The sequence below is a fragment of the Gallinula chloropus genome (assembly GCF_964237585.1).
Source record: "Gallinula chloropus genome assembly, chromosome: 7".
NCBI lineage: Eukaryota > Metazoa > Chordata > Aves > Gruiformes > Rallidae > Gallinula > Gallinula chloropus.
Window position 1 is genome coordinate 14,877,462 of NC_140092.1, and position 13,849 is coordinate 14,891,310.

General features: G+C 40.3%; 1 protein-coding gene across 1 annotated transcript in view; it reads left to right on the forward strand.

Annotated features, from left to right (window-relative positions):
• Positions 1–6,485: 6,485 nt before the first annotated feature.
• Positions 6,486–13,849, forward strand: part of SLC30A9 (solute carrier family 30 member 9) — a gene marked incomplete at its 3' end in the record, with an annotated part of 33,354 nt that continues 25,990 nt past the window's right edge. Inside the window, exons 1-3 of the mRNA XM_084266791.1 lie at positions 6,486–6,597; positions 8,484–8,660; positions 11,993–12,055. Coding sequence (XP_084122917.1) covers positions 6,501–6,597; positions 8,484–8,660; positions 11,993–12,055 — 337 coding nt within the window. The 5' untranslated portion in view covers positions 6,486–6,500. The remainder of the gene's footprint in view (positions 6,598–8,483; positions 8,661–11,992; positions 12,056–13,849) is intronic.

Consider the following 13,849-nt stretch of genomic DNA (forward strand, 5'->3'; position numbering starts at 1 on the left):
GCCTGCATTTTATTTGTCACCTGGTGAAACTTACCCCTCTGATGTGCCAAGAAAACATGCAACAATTGGGTAAGAATAACTTCCATGCAAAATAAATTGGGCAACTGACCTGCACTCTGCATCAACTTTTTTTATTATAGCTTTTAGGCTGCTAAAGTGGTAACACCAACTTTCCTCAATGGTGGCAAGAGCATTCTGTCCTTGTGCCTGCTTCCTTACTACAGTTTATGGCTGCTTTTATACTAACAATTCAGTTAAACACATGAAATGCTGGTTGTGCCCTAATAGCTTCAGAGTTTTTTGGTGAAGAGAACTGTGTGTTCATGTTGCAGTGCTGTCAACAGTTAGCTGTGATGCTGTAACAGAATCTGTGGTGGTAGAGAAATTTCTGCAACTCACCCTAAAAATACCCAAATGTGAAGCAGAAGAGTTTCTGTCCTACACAGAGGACCAATCTGCCTAATGTAACTGTTTCCAGTGGTGTAAATAATACGGGTTGCTGTTTTTATCTCAGCTTTAAGTTCCTGCTGTTGCATACATTCAGATCTGCCCCCTCCTCTGCACAAGCTTGCTGTAGAGGTGACACTCCAGCATAAGACTTGTCTGTTCTCACCTGTAGATAAATAAAGCATCAGGACCCAGTCAGTTTGTTGGAGTATCTAATGCCAGTTGGGATTTCTTACACACAGAGTAACTCGCTAATGCATCCATCCTTTCCTTTATTGTCTTATTTAATTGTATACTTTCATTGCCACTTTTGTGCTGTCAGTTTTCATGTTTTGCTCCCTTCTTTGTGTGTTCAAGGGGCGCAATATCTCTTAAATATTAAGTTACACATTTTAAGGATTTTTTTTAATATATTCATGAGCCACTATTTGTTCCAACCGTTTCTGAGCTGCAAACTATGTTTGTGATTGATTGTACTGTCCAGGCAAATAAAGTAGCTGCTTATTTTGTACAGTCTGTGTTGGACCTTTTTATTGTTGGGCACATGTGTTGCAACACTTGCTGTACAGATTCCTTGTTAATTAAGGAAGTACAGTTCTGACCCAGTTCACAGACAAGGATCTTGAGACATGGAAGGAAAGAACAGTCATCTGAAGCAATGTAAGAGCTCTGTCAGAGCAGGGAATAGGTAAAAAAAGTTGGATAGGCATCCAGGGGGAATTGATAGGTGTGGGTTTTTTTGTTCCTATGCTGCATATGACTTCTTGGTCCTGTTTTCAAAATGATACTAACTGCTGCTTAAACAGTTTCAAAATGAACTGTACCTTATGGTGCTCAGATTAAGGGTAGACCTTTGAGCTAGAACAGCATGTTCTTTTAAAGCGGTACCAAAAATTGATTCCTACTTCAGAGAGCTAGAGATGGTCCCTGGTATCTTAATCTTTCTGGTGAGGAAAAGTAACAGTAAGTTTGCAAGCACTTACATGCAGAATGTTAATAGGGTATGCTGATCTGTTGTAATTATGTATGTAATTTTTAATTGCTACAGTGCAAGTATTTGCAGTTAAGCTATATATACTGAAATTGGTTAGTGTATCTTTGTATTGTAACTTAATGTGCTATAGTTTCCTTAAAATCACAGGAAGAGTTGGGCTGTTTTAAATTGTCTTTTAAGGATAGAACCTTAAGCAGTCCTTTATTCCAAAGATGCATTATTAGTATGGATAATGTAATTGAATTTAATCTGAATGTGGATTCAGAAATATCTTTTTTATAAAATGTCAGCATTACTTATTAACTCTTCTGCAAAAGCTAGAGCTCTGTGATAATAGCAGATACTGTGCAGGTGAGGGAGTTTCATTGCTTAGTTCTGTGCCATCCAGATGGTACAAACTTCTAAAATGAATTGAAAAATTCATCTTTTACTTGTATTCAAGGACTGAGGCACAAAATGCTAATGTAAGGGCTCAGAGGGGAAATATAGTTCTCCTGCATATTTGAGAAAATGTGAAGCCCTTTCAAGAAAATCTAATAAACATAATAATCACAGGCTGCTGACACTAAGGAAAAAGCACCTCATTCGCTCTTTCTTTTATGCAGTGATTTACTGGTCCCTACTGATTTTCAAATTGGATCACTGCAGTAAATTATCCATGCCAGTACCTGTGAAAGAAAGCACTGGGATCCATATTTGTTTAGTGCTGTGCTTAAATCAGCAGGAATGATAAATTTGATGGTATGAAATTGGAAGTATCAAGGGCTTTTCTCAGTGAATGAGCAAGTATCTCCATTTGTAATTTATTGCGACCCTTTTTCGCTGTATGTGCTTTGTATGTCAAATATGTATTTTGAAACAAATTAAATTGTTTTCTGTATTGATACAGCTATGGTTTTGTTGATGTTCCTGAAATCAAATTGTATAGGGTTTTTTGGTCTGGATTTAAAATATTACCAATGTTGTCTTGCAAAACAGCACTTAGAGTTTGAATTACTGACCAACAGCTTCTTGTGTTAAATGTTGTAGCTGCATGTTGGGTGTTGTGGGCTTTTTGTGGGAATTTTTTGGTGTGTTTAGTGTAGGGTGTGGCAAGCTACTGTACTTTCTTTTTTTCCCCTGGTGAAAAAGGAAGGTTGTGCTGTATATCAAAACAAAAAGCTGATGTCTGTCATTGGAGCTGTTCTGCTTTACGTGTGGCATAGGTAACACCAAATTATGTGAAAAATAATTTACCTCTGTGCTGTATTTTCAGTGCAGGTATCAACAGAGGTGACTATACACCTGTGTTTTTGCAGGAGTCCTGTCTTTTTCATCTTAGGTTACTTTGTGATTATGATTATATCCCACTCCATAAATAACAGCTGCTGCTGAACTGCAAATGATTTGTAGCTAGAACTTGATTACTTGGAATTTATAGCAGTCTGATAATTTGTTTTGCAACTAGAAAGCAAAATGGTAAGCCAGTGTTGTTAATAGTTACCCTCTTCTTCTGGATTAGGCTTAGTTCATTTGTTGAATGTTAAATAGCGGACTTCTGTTCATCCCCAGTGCTGACTAGATGGGCTTTATTCTACCACAGTAGGTTGCCACCATTCAGCTCTGTTTTTTTGTAGAAGCAGTAGCATAGATTGTATTCTAAGGAACCATGAAAGACTTGGTTATTAAAAGAAGGCAATGGTTAATGTGAGTTCATTTCCCTTTATCCATGTTTCCCTGTGCCTGACCATGATACCTTGCTTTGTGAGGCGAGTGGCGTGTTGCAGTGGCCCGGATTCCTGCCTGGAGTGGGGAACCTGGCTTCCCTGAGAACAAGTGCAGATCACAGTGGTTTTGTTTGCTGTGTGTGTTCCTATGGATGTTCTTGTGCACCTTGGCCAATGTGAAGAGTAAGGTTACATTGGATGAAGGTGGTGAATCAGTTGGTTCAGAGATTTCACAAGAAAACTAAGCTGAAAATCAGAAATTCTAAAGGTGCAGGGCTAGATTGTCTGCAAGGGTTAAAGTAATGTGAACTATAGTTTTCAGAAAGGTAGAAATTAATAGAAGGAAGAATGGGGAGAAAAATAACGAGAATGCAGAAGAGTTCAGCTCTGTGATAAAAAGAGGTTTGGGTGCTATGTTGCTTCTATAAGCCCTGATTCACCATTCATGGTTTTACAGCATCAGTATCCTCTGGATAGTGCTTAAGCTTTCTAGCTGTAAATTATTTCTAATTTAGTCTCTACTAAAATACAATTGGAATAGCACATTCAGAGGCTGACATGTTGTAAGAGAGCTGACAGGCTGCTCTTGGTTTACTCAAAATGGAAAACGGCTGCAGTGGGAACTATGTGTTCCTGTCTATTTAATGTTTGAGGCTCCTGTAGTGGAAACCCAGAGAAATAAACACAAACTATAGTCAGGGCTTCTCTCTTTCCATATTGCTTTGCTACATTTTCATATTGGCAGTCTAGGGGAAAGTGTATGTGCAACCACATGGGGTTTTGTCCTGATGTATGTTTTGCTTCTGTGTGCAAAGATCATAGAATATGATGTGTAACTTAAAATACTTTTACTTACAAGGTAATATGCTTTATACAACAAGGCTCTAGAGTTTTTGCAGAAGGATACCTGAGGAAATGACCCTTATGGTGTAGTCAGCCTCCCATTTCTAATGAGAAATGCTGTATCAAGATCTTCATGCAATAGATGTATGAGCAATCTCTGTCCCGTAGCAAGAGGGTTCAGATGGCACAGAAACCCCCATACAAGCATACCATATATATATGTATATATTGCTCTTTAATCAGGTCAGAGTTTAGCAGCTTGAATGTGAATAAGGCTTTTTTTTCTGTCTTGATTTCATGAAATGTGGGCTTGAAATAGCTATTGAAGAGCCATTATTTACAAATAAAACTTAGGATGCAATTCCAACTATACTGAATTAAAATGTTGCCAGTCAATGAGAAACAAGGTCTTCTCTATGATTCTCTATAGTATTCTTTGCCATAGACAAAAAGTTGCTTAACATAGTTTGGATGTGCTGAAGTATGTAAACAGGGGGTTTCTCTTTTCATTGCTAGTGAGTGATAACTAATGGTTGTGATGCTCATAAATAAGGGTTTAAGGTTTTTGTCTTTAGGATGCTGCGGGTACACACCAAGAGGCACAGTCATTCACCATCAGTTGCTGTGTGCACTTGGCTGCTATCCCGTGCTGAACAAGCTTTACTTGATGTCCTTTTGCTTGTTCTTTGTGTCCTTTGTCAGGTTTCAGTGTTTAGCAATAGAAAGGTTCAGGCTGACCCATTGATGGTCTAAATCCTGGTTGACCACAACGCTGGTAGTATCTGTTAACTTGACAGTGTTATTCCAGTTTTATTATTTTCCTTCCTGTTTCATATTTGCAGCAACAAAACCAGACAAGGCAAATTCAGTTACTCAGCTGGACAAAAGAACATGAAATAATTCAGTAATTACATTTGGGTTTGGATAGGAAATGATAAACCTGAAGAAAAATATTTTTACAAGTAATTCAAGAGTTACCATCTCTTCTAGAGTATAGTAGATACTCTTCAGCAATTACGAATGTTTCCAGAATTTATATTATTTCAAATATTGTTTTGCAGGTAAAAGAAAGTAAACGGTTAGCCTTACTTTTCCTCTACTTTTACTGTTAGGCTCTTGCCAAAATTAGAAGCAGACAGCAAACCCTACATCAGCTGTGTGTTAGACCCCAACTAACATTGTTGAACTGACTCTACCTTTGCTACTTTACAACTTGCAGCAAATTTAGTCCTTAACTCCATTGCTATACATCTGTTACTTAATGATACAGCATCTGTTTCGACAGACTCCTGATTCACTGGGTAGGGCTACGATTGGACTATTGGGAAGATGGGTGTTAATTATTTTATGCAAGTATTTCACTTCAATCTGTCTCCATCGGGCTTCTATGAAAACTTGTACTGGCAATGCTAATGATTAGCTGGCTGGTAAAGAAGTTAGGTGCCAGCAGACCTTGTTCAAAATCTAATTGGGTATGTTAAAGACAGGCACCGTAATAATTCTCCTCAGCGATCACATGCTTTGTGGATTATCAGGTACATTCATTATCCCAAGTCCCTGCCAAGCGAACTTCTGGTGAGCTCCCATATTCCTCACAGCGTGCAAACGAAGCCAAGGAACCCAGAGGCAGTTTGTCAGGGTCACAGAAGCTACTACCAAAAATATTCTTGAAAAAATTAAAATTGCCAAAAAGCCTTCTTTTTAACAGAGAGAGTGTAAACTGCTGCCAGGCGGCCTGATTCCATGCACGGCCCTGAGCCAAACTGTAGGTGAGAGAGGCAGGAGGTGCCGCAGCAGGGCTGAGATGGGGACACACACCCCCGCAGCAGGGTGCTCCCCGGGCACCCCAGCACCGGAGACAGAAACAAACGGGCTTTTTGCTGGGTTTTGGTTTTTCAGCACTGGGTCAGGGAACTTCTTCTAGGGGAGACCTAAGGGTAGGGAAGAGTATTCCCCCATAAAAACCTCGCAGAGCTTCAGCGCGCCTGTTTTAATACTGTCTCCTACCGTGGCTTTACCTGTGCTAAGGCACCTGGTCCCCGTGCGTTACGCACACGCGTAACCCGCGCCCTCTTCTGCGAGCAGCAGCTGAACAGATCCTGAGCGGGAGGCGCTCCCGCCGTGTACTGCGGGCGAGCTCCTTTCAAGCGCCGGACCGGCGTGCGGCCGCCCCGTCCTTCCGGGGGCCAGACGCTGCTTCCTACCAACTGCGCTTAGACCGCCGCGGGCGCGGAACTGAGGCGCGCCCGGGTGAGGCGAGGAGACGCCGCGGCACTCGCCAGCGGCCGCTCCGCGCAGGCGCAGCGGGCGGGGCGGGTGAGTCAGCGGCGGACCCGAGGTCCCTTCGCACATCCGGGTGCCGCGGCACCGCCCACCACCGGCCTCCCGGTTACGGCCGCCGCCCGGGGCCAGCGGGGGCCGCGCCGGGCGTCTCCGATGCGTATCGCCGTCCGCTCTCCGGCCGCTGGCGTGCGGTGGGGAGCTCTCGGGCTCCGTGTGCGGTCGCCGCCATGATGCCGGCGCTGGCCGCTCAGCGGCGGGGCTGCCGCGGCCTCTATCGGCTGTACCTGCGGTGCCGGGCGGCGCCGCTCCCCCGCGCCTGCCACGGTGAGTCCCTTAGGGCCCGGCCCGCTGCGCCGCGCCGGCGGGCAGCCGGGAACCTCTTGGGGCGGGTAGGGCCGGGCCAGGTCAGGTCAAGTCAGGTCGGCGGACCCTCGCCTGCCCCGGCCGAGCCCCGTAGGCAGATGTAATGGCGTGGGGAAAAGCGAGCGCCGGCGCCCGCAGGCGTCTGGTGCCAGGCGGCCGCGGGCCCCGGCAGGGGCGGGAAGGGGTTCCTGTTGCGGCAGTGACACTGCCCCGGCTGCGGGGCATCTCCGGGCCGGGAGCCGCCCGAGAGCGCAGGGCGCCAGCCGAGTGCCCACTTTCCGGAGGGGGAAGCGTTCAGGTCGTAGCTGCCTGGGGAGGAGGCGAGGCGTGTCCCGAGGACCGCGGTGCCTCATCGCGGGTACCTTCACACGCCCTTTGTAGGCCTGCTGCCCTCTCAGCCCCAGTCTTACGTAAAGCTGTTACGTCACGCCCGTGCTGGGGTTGACGTTTGCGCTAATTGTATAAAACGAAGCGCAGCCTTAGAGGAGTTGTGTTGGCCTGAGAACCCAGTGCCAGCTTGTCCTTAAGGCACCCGGCCCCGTGTTTTAGATGCTGACCTGCGTTGTCCCTCTTCACGTAGTCGCTTATGGTTGAGGCAGCAGATGCTCTTTTTCTCCAGAGGTTTCTTGTCTTTTTACAAATTAGTAGGAAAAAAAATCCTCTAAACACACTGCTTAAGTTCCTGTTTTTCAATTGCTCTGGTATCACTGAAGTTTAGGAAAAAATGCTACTTATGTAGTGCCGTATATTGTAGTCTTTTACCAGTTGTAATCAGTAAGTTCACTGAGCTGTGCTGATTTTTCTGGGCTTTTGCCACACCAGCAATAATTAACAGTCAGTCAGAGCTTATCTGACGCCTTTTGGTGAAGTTCTCTAGGGTTTGGCTTGGTGCGTGGATGCATGCAGGTGCTTCGGTACTGTATGGGACCGAAAGGAGAGCCAAGAGACTCTTATGCAATAAGCAGTTTTATAAAATAACATTGCTTTGTTGATAGGTACATTGTTTCTGTATGATGAGTCATACTTTGTATGATTTGCTTTACAAGCACTGTATCAAAATTTTTTTTAAAAATGTTTTTCTTCCTCTAAAGAGTGCTTTCTAAAGCAGTTGGTTTACGTGTTGCATTTCTGGTTGGAGGAGTTATGTACCCTCTCTACACAAGTGTGTTTACTGCCTGGAAGAAACTGTTTCCTAACAGGTTGGCTTGTAGTGCGTAGAACTCTATTTTCACCTAGTGTTTTGAAGTCGAGGATTGCGTCCCCAGGGTCGTTTTTCAGTAGGCTTTTTTACATGCTTATCTTGTAATTTCTCTGTTGTAAATGGTGCAAGTTTTAAGATTCTTCTGTATAAAATGTTTTATGCAATGTTGTGTGCTTTTCAACATAATTCCTATAGCAAGTTGCTCCCAATGCGTAACTCACGTAGGTCAGTTTTTAACTGGTGAGCTGTGGTTTGTACAGAGCATGCATGGAGTGAAATGAAACTGCACTGCTGGCAAATAGTTTTGTCGGGGTGGTGTTTGTGCTTTCATTGGTACTTGTTTTTTAAAGGTTTTGAGGCAGTGTGACTAGAATGGGGCTTAATGTATCTGTAAGCCAATCTTATCAAGATCACCTAGAGTGTATGAGAAAAAAACCTTAACATTTGAATGAAGTTTAAAAGTGTATATTTGAGGGGAGGCAGTGAAAGCATGTCATGTACTCCCATTTTGTAATTCCTAAATGAGTAAAATAAGCACAGAACACTACTTAAAAACTAACTTTCCATAACTTCTGCTGGTATATAACTGGATCTTTTTTTCATTCCAAAATGGTTGCCTGTAACATCTTTTTCTTCCCCCTGTTAGGATGGCAGGCTTCAATGAAAGCTGGGAGTCTGTCATACATTATACCATGCAATCGTCTGCCTGTGCAGTTGATGAGTCAAGTGAGAGTTTATACCTCCAATGGTCAGAAAAAAGATCTTGGATCAGAAGGTAGAAGTGGGTCAACCCCTGAAGAAACCCTGCATAAAGTTGGAACAGGTAGTACTCACTTAAAATAAACAACATTTATATATGTGTAACAACTTTACATATTTAACTATGGATAACCTTTCCCCCCCAGTTGTGTGATATTATGGTTGAAGAATTCTTAGAATTTGTTGCTTATGGGCACCTATATATGAATTTTAAATACATGAAATTTATTTGTCATTCAAGTATTTAAAGGATTTAAGTTTAGAATAATCAGATTTAAGGTGATGGTGAGAAAATGTGGATGTCAGAAGGGATTAGTTAACTTAAGAGAGAAGAAATGGAATGTATTACTTGACTTTTACCACTTTGCTTGTTTGCTTGAATTCTTTTTGTAGCATTTAACACTTGTGTGAAATGAGTTTGTGATAAAAATTGAATGAATGTGACTACTGAGCACTCTGACTTCTCTGGGTTAAGCTACAGATGACTGGTAAAGAAGGCTGAGCTGTTTGGTTTGCTAGAGCTTTCTAATCTGACTTTGTCAGAACTGCAGCATTCACATTAAATTCTTGACACAGTGGGCATAACGTGACCCTCCTTGCTGTTTAGTTTGATTGTCAATCTTGTGCCAGTTAGGTGTTTGCTTAAGTGCAGGACTACACAGATATGTGCTTGGAAGACTACTGTGCTTAAGGGATAACGAATGCTTTTTGAAATGAAAGCTCACTTTCTGTGTGCTTTTGTCTAAAACTAGTTGTTTTATTAAAGAAAAAATTCATCTTTTCATTGTCAGGCTAGCAGGTTTTCATTCTTTCTTTAGTACTAACTTGTAGATTCTTAAGGCTTGCAGTAGTCTTCAAAAGCTAACTATAGCCAGCTAAGAGTATTGCATTTCTGATGTTTGAAAGTCCCAAAGTGATCGTAAATGTTGTTTAGAGTGTAACAATTAGATAATGTTCCTTAAGTCTGTGATTTGGTTTTAGGAGAGGATAATCCTTAAAACTGTTTATGTTTCTTGGAAAGTTTTCTAGAGGGTGAGATTCTTGCAGAAGAATGTCTGCCTGAATACAGTCGAAGACTGTAGAGCCAGTTGTAGTTGTTGATATCTTCTGGGTTCTCAATGCGCAGTTGAAGATGGGACAGCTGAAGATAGGATAGCACTATTGCCTTCAGGACTGCCTGAAATTTGTAGAATTGATGATTGTCATCAAAAGGGTCGTTACCATCTTCTCTCATGGGTATCTAATTACTCCCTCTTTTGTACTGGCATTAATGATCTTTAAGTGTGTCTTGTAACAAAAAATAGTCACTTTCTTGTTTTGCAGAGCTAGGGTTCAGATGGATTGGTAAGTTGATCCTGCTCACTGTCTCTGAAAAGGCTGGGGAGCCTCCAGAGAGGCTGCCAGCCTTGAGTCCTAGTAAGCCTGGAGTGGAGCTGCACCTCACGGGCACCCTGAGACTTACCTTTACTTTTGGTGGGGGTGGGGGGGAGTGGGGACTGATACATGCAGTGTATATGAAATTGCAGCTTAGAGATACTGTGTGTAGATGAAGAAACACTTTGAAATTTATTTAGGAATGCATGTGGTTATATGCTCGCTTCACATAGGGGTGTTTTGTGGGGCCTAGTGGATACAGTGTTCTAATGCATTATGGGCATATATTTAAGGAAGCATGTTTTGATAGTATTCTGAAAAAGTAGTAAACTACTTTTGATGATTCCCATACTTTTCCAGCAATTTAAATATTTAGCAAATAATGGATCTCTTTTGGGCCTCCATTTCTTGGTCAGGAAACTTGAGAGATGCTTTTCCTGGTTTTGTGATACTGAAAATATTAATGTTGTTAATCTTGAAAGTTCCATTGTATGAAACTCTACTGGTCTGAAAAAACATAGTTGTGAATTGAAGTATTTCCTATTTTTCTCACTAATGAGTAGAATTTTGTTCAGTGTCTAGGCTGAGATAGTGAACTTTAAAAGCATACCTGATGTGATCTCTGTGCATAGATATAAATATTGGTATTTTTGTGCCTTTTCCCCCCTCTGAATTATGGCCCAATCTTCTGTTAAATAATTTTGGTGATATTTCTTTTAGTGACATAAATGGTTGCACGCAGACTTTCTGAAAAGAATCTGCTACAAAATTTTGGCTGAGCAATCTTAGATCAGCTGCCTGGTGTGTTAAACCAGGTACGAAAAGAAAGGAACAGCAAAGTGTTCTTTCTTTTCAAGTCGTACAGTAACTGATAGGGGTGACTAGTTTAGGAATGCCAGTTTATTTTCTGGACCAGCCTTATTTGTTGTGTAATAAGATCAGTTTCATAAATTTGTAAGTGTTACTGTGCCAAGAAAGTATGCTTGGATTGTTATTAGCCTTAGTCCTCAGCTGCTGTTAGGGCAGTAACTAATTGCCTGATGAAAAGATAGTTATGCAGTCTGAGCTTCAAGAATATCTGACCTTTGAGTAATTTGAGTAGCGTGTTAAGCTAGGAGTGTCTCATTAATTATCGCAAACCTGCTAGAAAAAAATTTTTTTTAACATATTTTTTAATATGTATTGCAGTAAGAGCAGTTTTAATTTTGCTAATGACTGTGGATGTGTGGCAGACCTCCAGTGTTAGAGAGTAGTATTGAATATGTTGTGGTGATTTCTTAGAATAATTTTTTTTTGGTTCTGAAAGCTATGTTGAGGTGTATGAGATAAGAATACAATATTTGTATTTTTGAGTAGTACCTCCGATTTCTAAGTAGAAATCTCACTGAAATTACTGGACATTATTATTTTCCAAATGACGAGTTTCACTAAATAGGTTATGTATTTATATAAATATATTTTAATGTGGGTTTTTTTTTAATTGAGTCATATCCTCAGATTTCAGAACCAGCCAAAATGCTTGGGTTTCATTCTAGCTCCATCTTGTGACAGAAGCATTCTGGATTTTAATTTGAATATTCTATATGTTAATGAGCTGACTTTTCATAACTGAAAAAGTTTCAGTTCCTTAAAATTGAATTGCAGCTTAAAAGCTCTGTGAGACTCAGGTGATCAGCAGCCATAAACTGTACAGAACTCGTATCTACTTACTTAAAATTTTGCATAAAACTTTCTCCAAGCTAAATACACTTTCTGAAGTATGTCACAGTTTGGTGGTCTCCTGCAAGCTACTATGAATTTATTGATCAATGCTATATTAAATATATATATATATATTTTACTGTTTCTGTCTTTGATTAGAGTTTTAAATGTTGAAAATCTAGCAAAAATACTTGTAAATTGTAGGGATGGAAAGCAATATTAAGATACGTTCTTATTTTGCTACATCAACCACCAAACTTGTTACTAAAATGAAAAAACTATCCTTTCATATTTCCAGCAACCTTTATTTTTATTTTACAGGACAAGATACAAGCAGTGCAGGTCAAAAGCCGTCCTTCCTTAAAGAGCCAATCCAAGTAAAAGGTAAAGAAATGCTTCCTGTATTGAGACTTCACTGCTGTCTGCTAGTAGTCAAAAAAGATACGTGTAAGGAAACTCTGGTTCCTCTTCAACTGTGTAACAAACTACGTGAATATCATGTTAAAACACAATTACATGTCAGCTTTTTTTGATACCTGGTAGTTTGAAAATGACTTCTGAAAAATCAAATACATCAGTATTCCTTCTAAACACTTGCTCTTCTATGTCTGTTTTTAATTGTTTCACTTAAGCTAATGAGTTTGTCACGAAAAGACTGGGTTTTTTGTCTGTTACCACAGTCTGTCCTCCTTGCATGTTTTCAGGCATCGTCATTCACCATCTCAGACTTAGTATGGCTAAGCTGAATACTTGATCTTCTCCTGTTCCTTGTTCTAAGTCTTCCTCTGTTTCTTCTTATTGCTCAGTTAATCTAATCAGTATTGCTTCTAAATATATTTTGACCACATGAACTGCCTAATCTGAGTCCTGCAATGTTCCCATTTCTGCTAGTAATAAATATGTGCTTCTGTCTTTAGCTACGTTATTAAAAAACATAAGTGGATAAAACACGAGCATAACGTTCTTTCATGTTTTTAATGTATCATGACTTAATTTCACTCCATCTTCACTGCAGTAGTTTCTGTTATGTTATTGTGAGAATTATGCTTTTAAAAATCTCTACTGTTGTTGATCACTCAGCTTTCTGTGTATGGGATAAACTTTTATCAAAACAGATATTGCTGTCTGTCTTTAAACTCTGTCAGAAAAAGTATCTTAAGTGACTCAGCAGGCTATAAACTCTTATCAAAATTACTTCCTGTCTTTCCCTACATTTAAAGAAACATCAATCATAATGCTTGTCAGTAACAAGATGAGATTGGTGTCTCTCTGTGTATTTTTCATAGAATTTTGTCTACATCCTTTATATCAGTTTCTTTGTGTCTGTTGTCACATTGCGTGCAGGGGGAGTATAAAAGATAGATAGGAGAAATTAGATGGATTGTGAAGTAGTTGTAAAAACAGATATATCTTTCAGTGAGTAGGGAGTTTTACCTCTCTAGATTATAGACGTGCAAGTAAAAGCATTTATGTTAAAGATTTTGATAGTGCCTCGAAGGTAGAATTCTAGTGTTTAGATGCTGCTGTGTCTTAGTAATACTTGGATCAATAAGTTACTAAGACAGTGACATTTTTAAAAGATCACTAATTTAAAAATCTGTGCTATTTAAAGTGCTTTGTTTACATCCTCTTTTATTTGGCTTCATCCTTCTCTTGGAAATACCAAACTGATTTTTTTTTCCTTTACATGTATTATTGGTTTTATACTGTTGTTTGAACTGGGGGTCGGATTGTTCAGATATGCTGCAAAGTACAATTGGTTATAGTATTCTCTTTTAGTGAAATTTACATGTGTTTCTGAAAGGTGGATTAATGTTTGATAAATCCTCAAGTTATTTTTTTACTAAGGTTAATACACTTTGGACATATATTTGTTTTAAGTAAGATAGGAAATGTTTAAAATGTTCATCCCCTTATTATGGAGTTTTTTGGTGGTGGGCTTTTTTGGTAGGATTTTTTTTTTGTTGCTTGGGTTTGGGTTTTATTTGGGTTCTTTTAGGAAACCTGTAATTTTTTTGTCACCTTTGCTCAGGAGCATTATGGGATGAATGTGATTACACAAGTACTTAAAACAGTTTTTTTAAGTTCAAGCTGGGTGACAGCAATCAGGTTATTAGGGTAAATAATAATACTGATTATCTGTAGTGTTAGCGGATTGTTGAGTGCCAAGCAATGTAT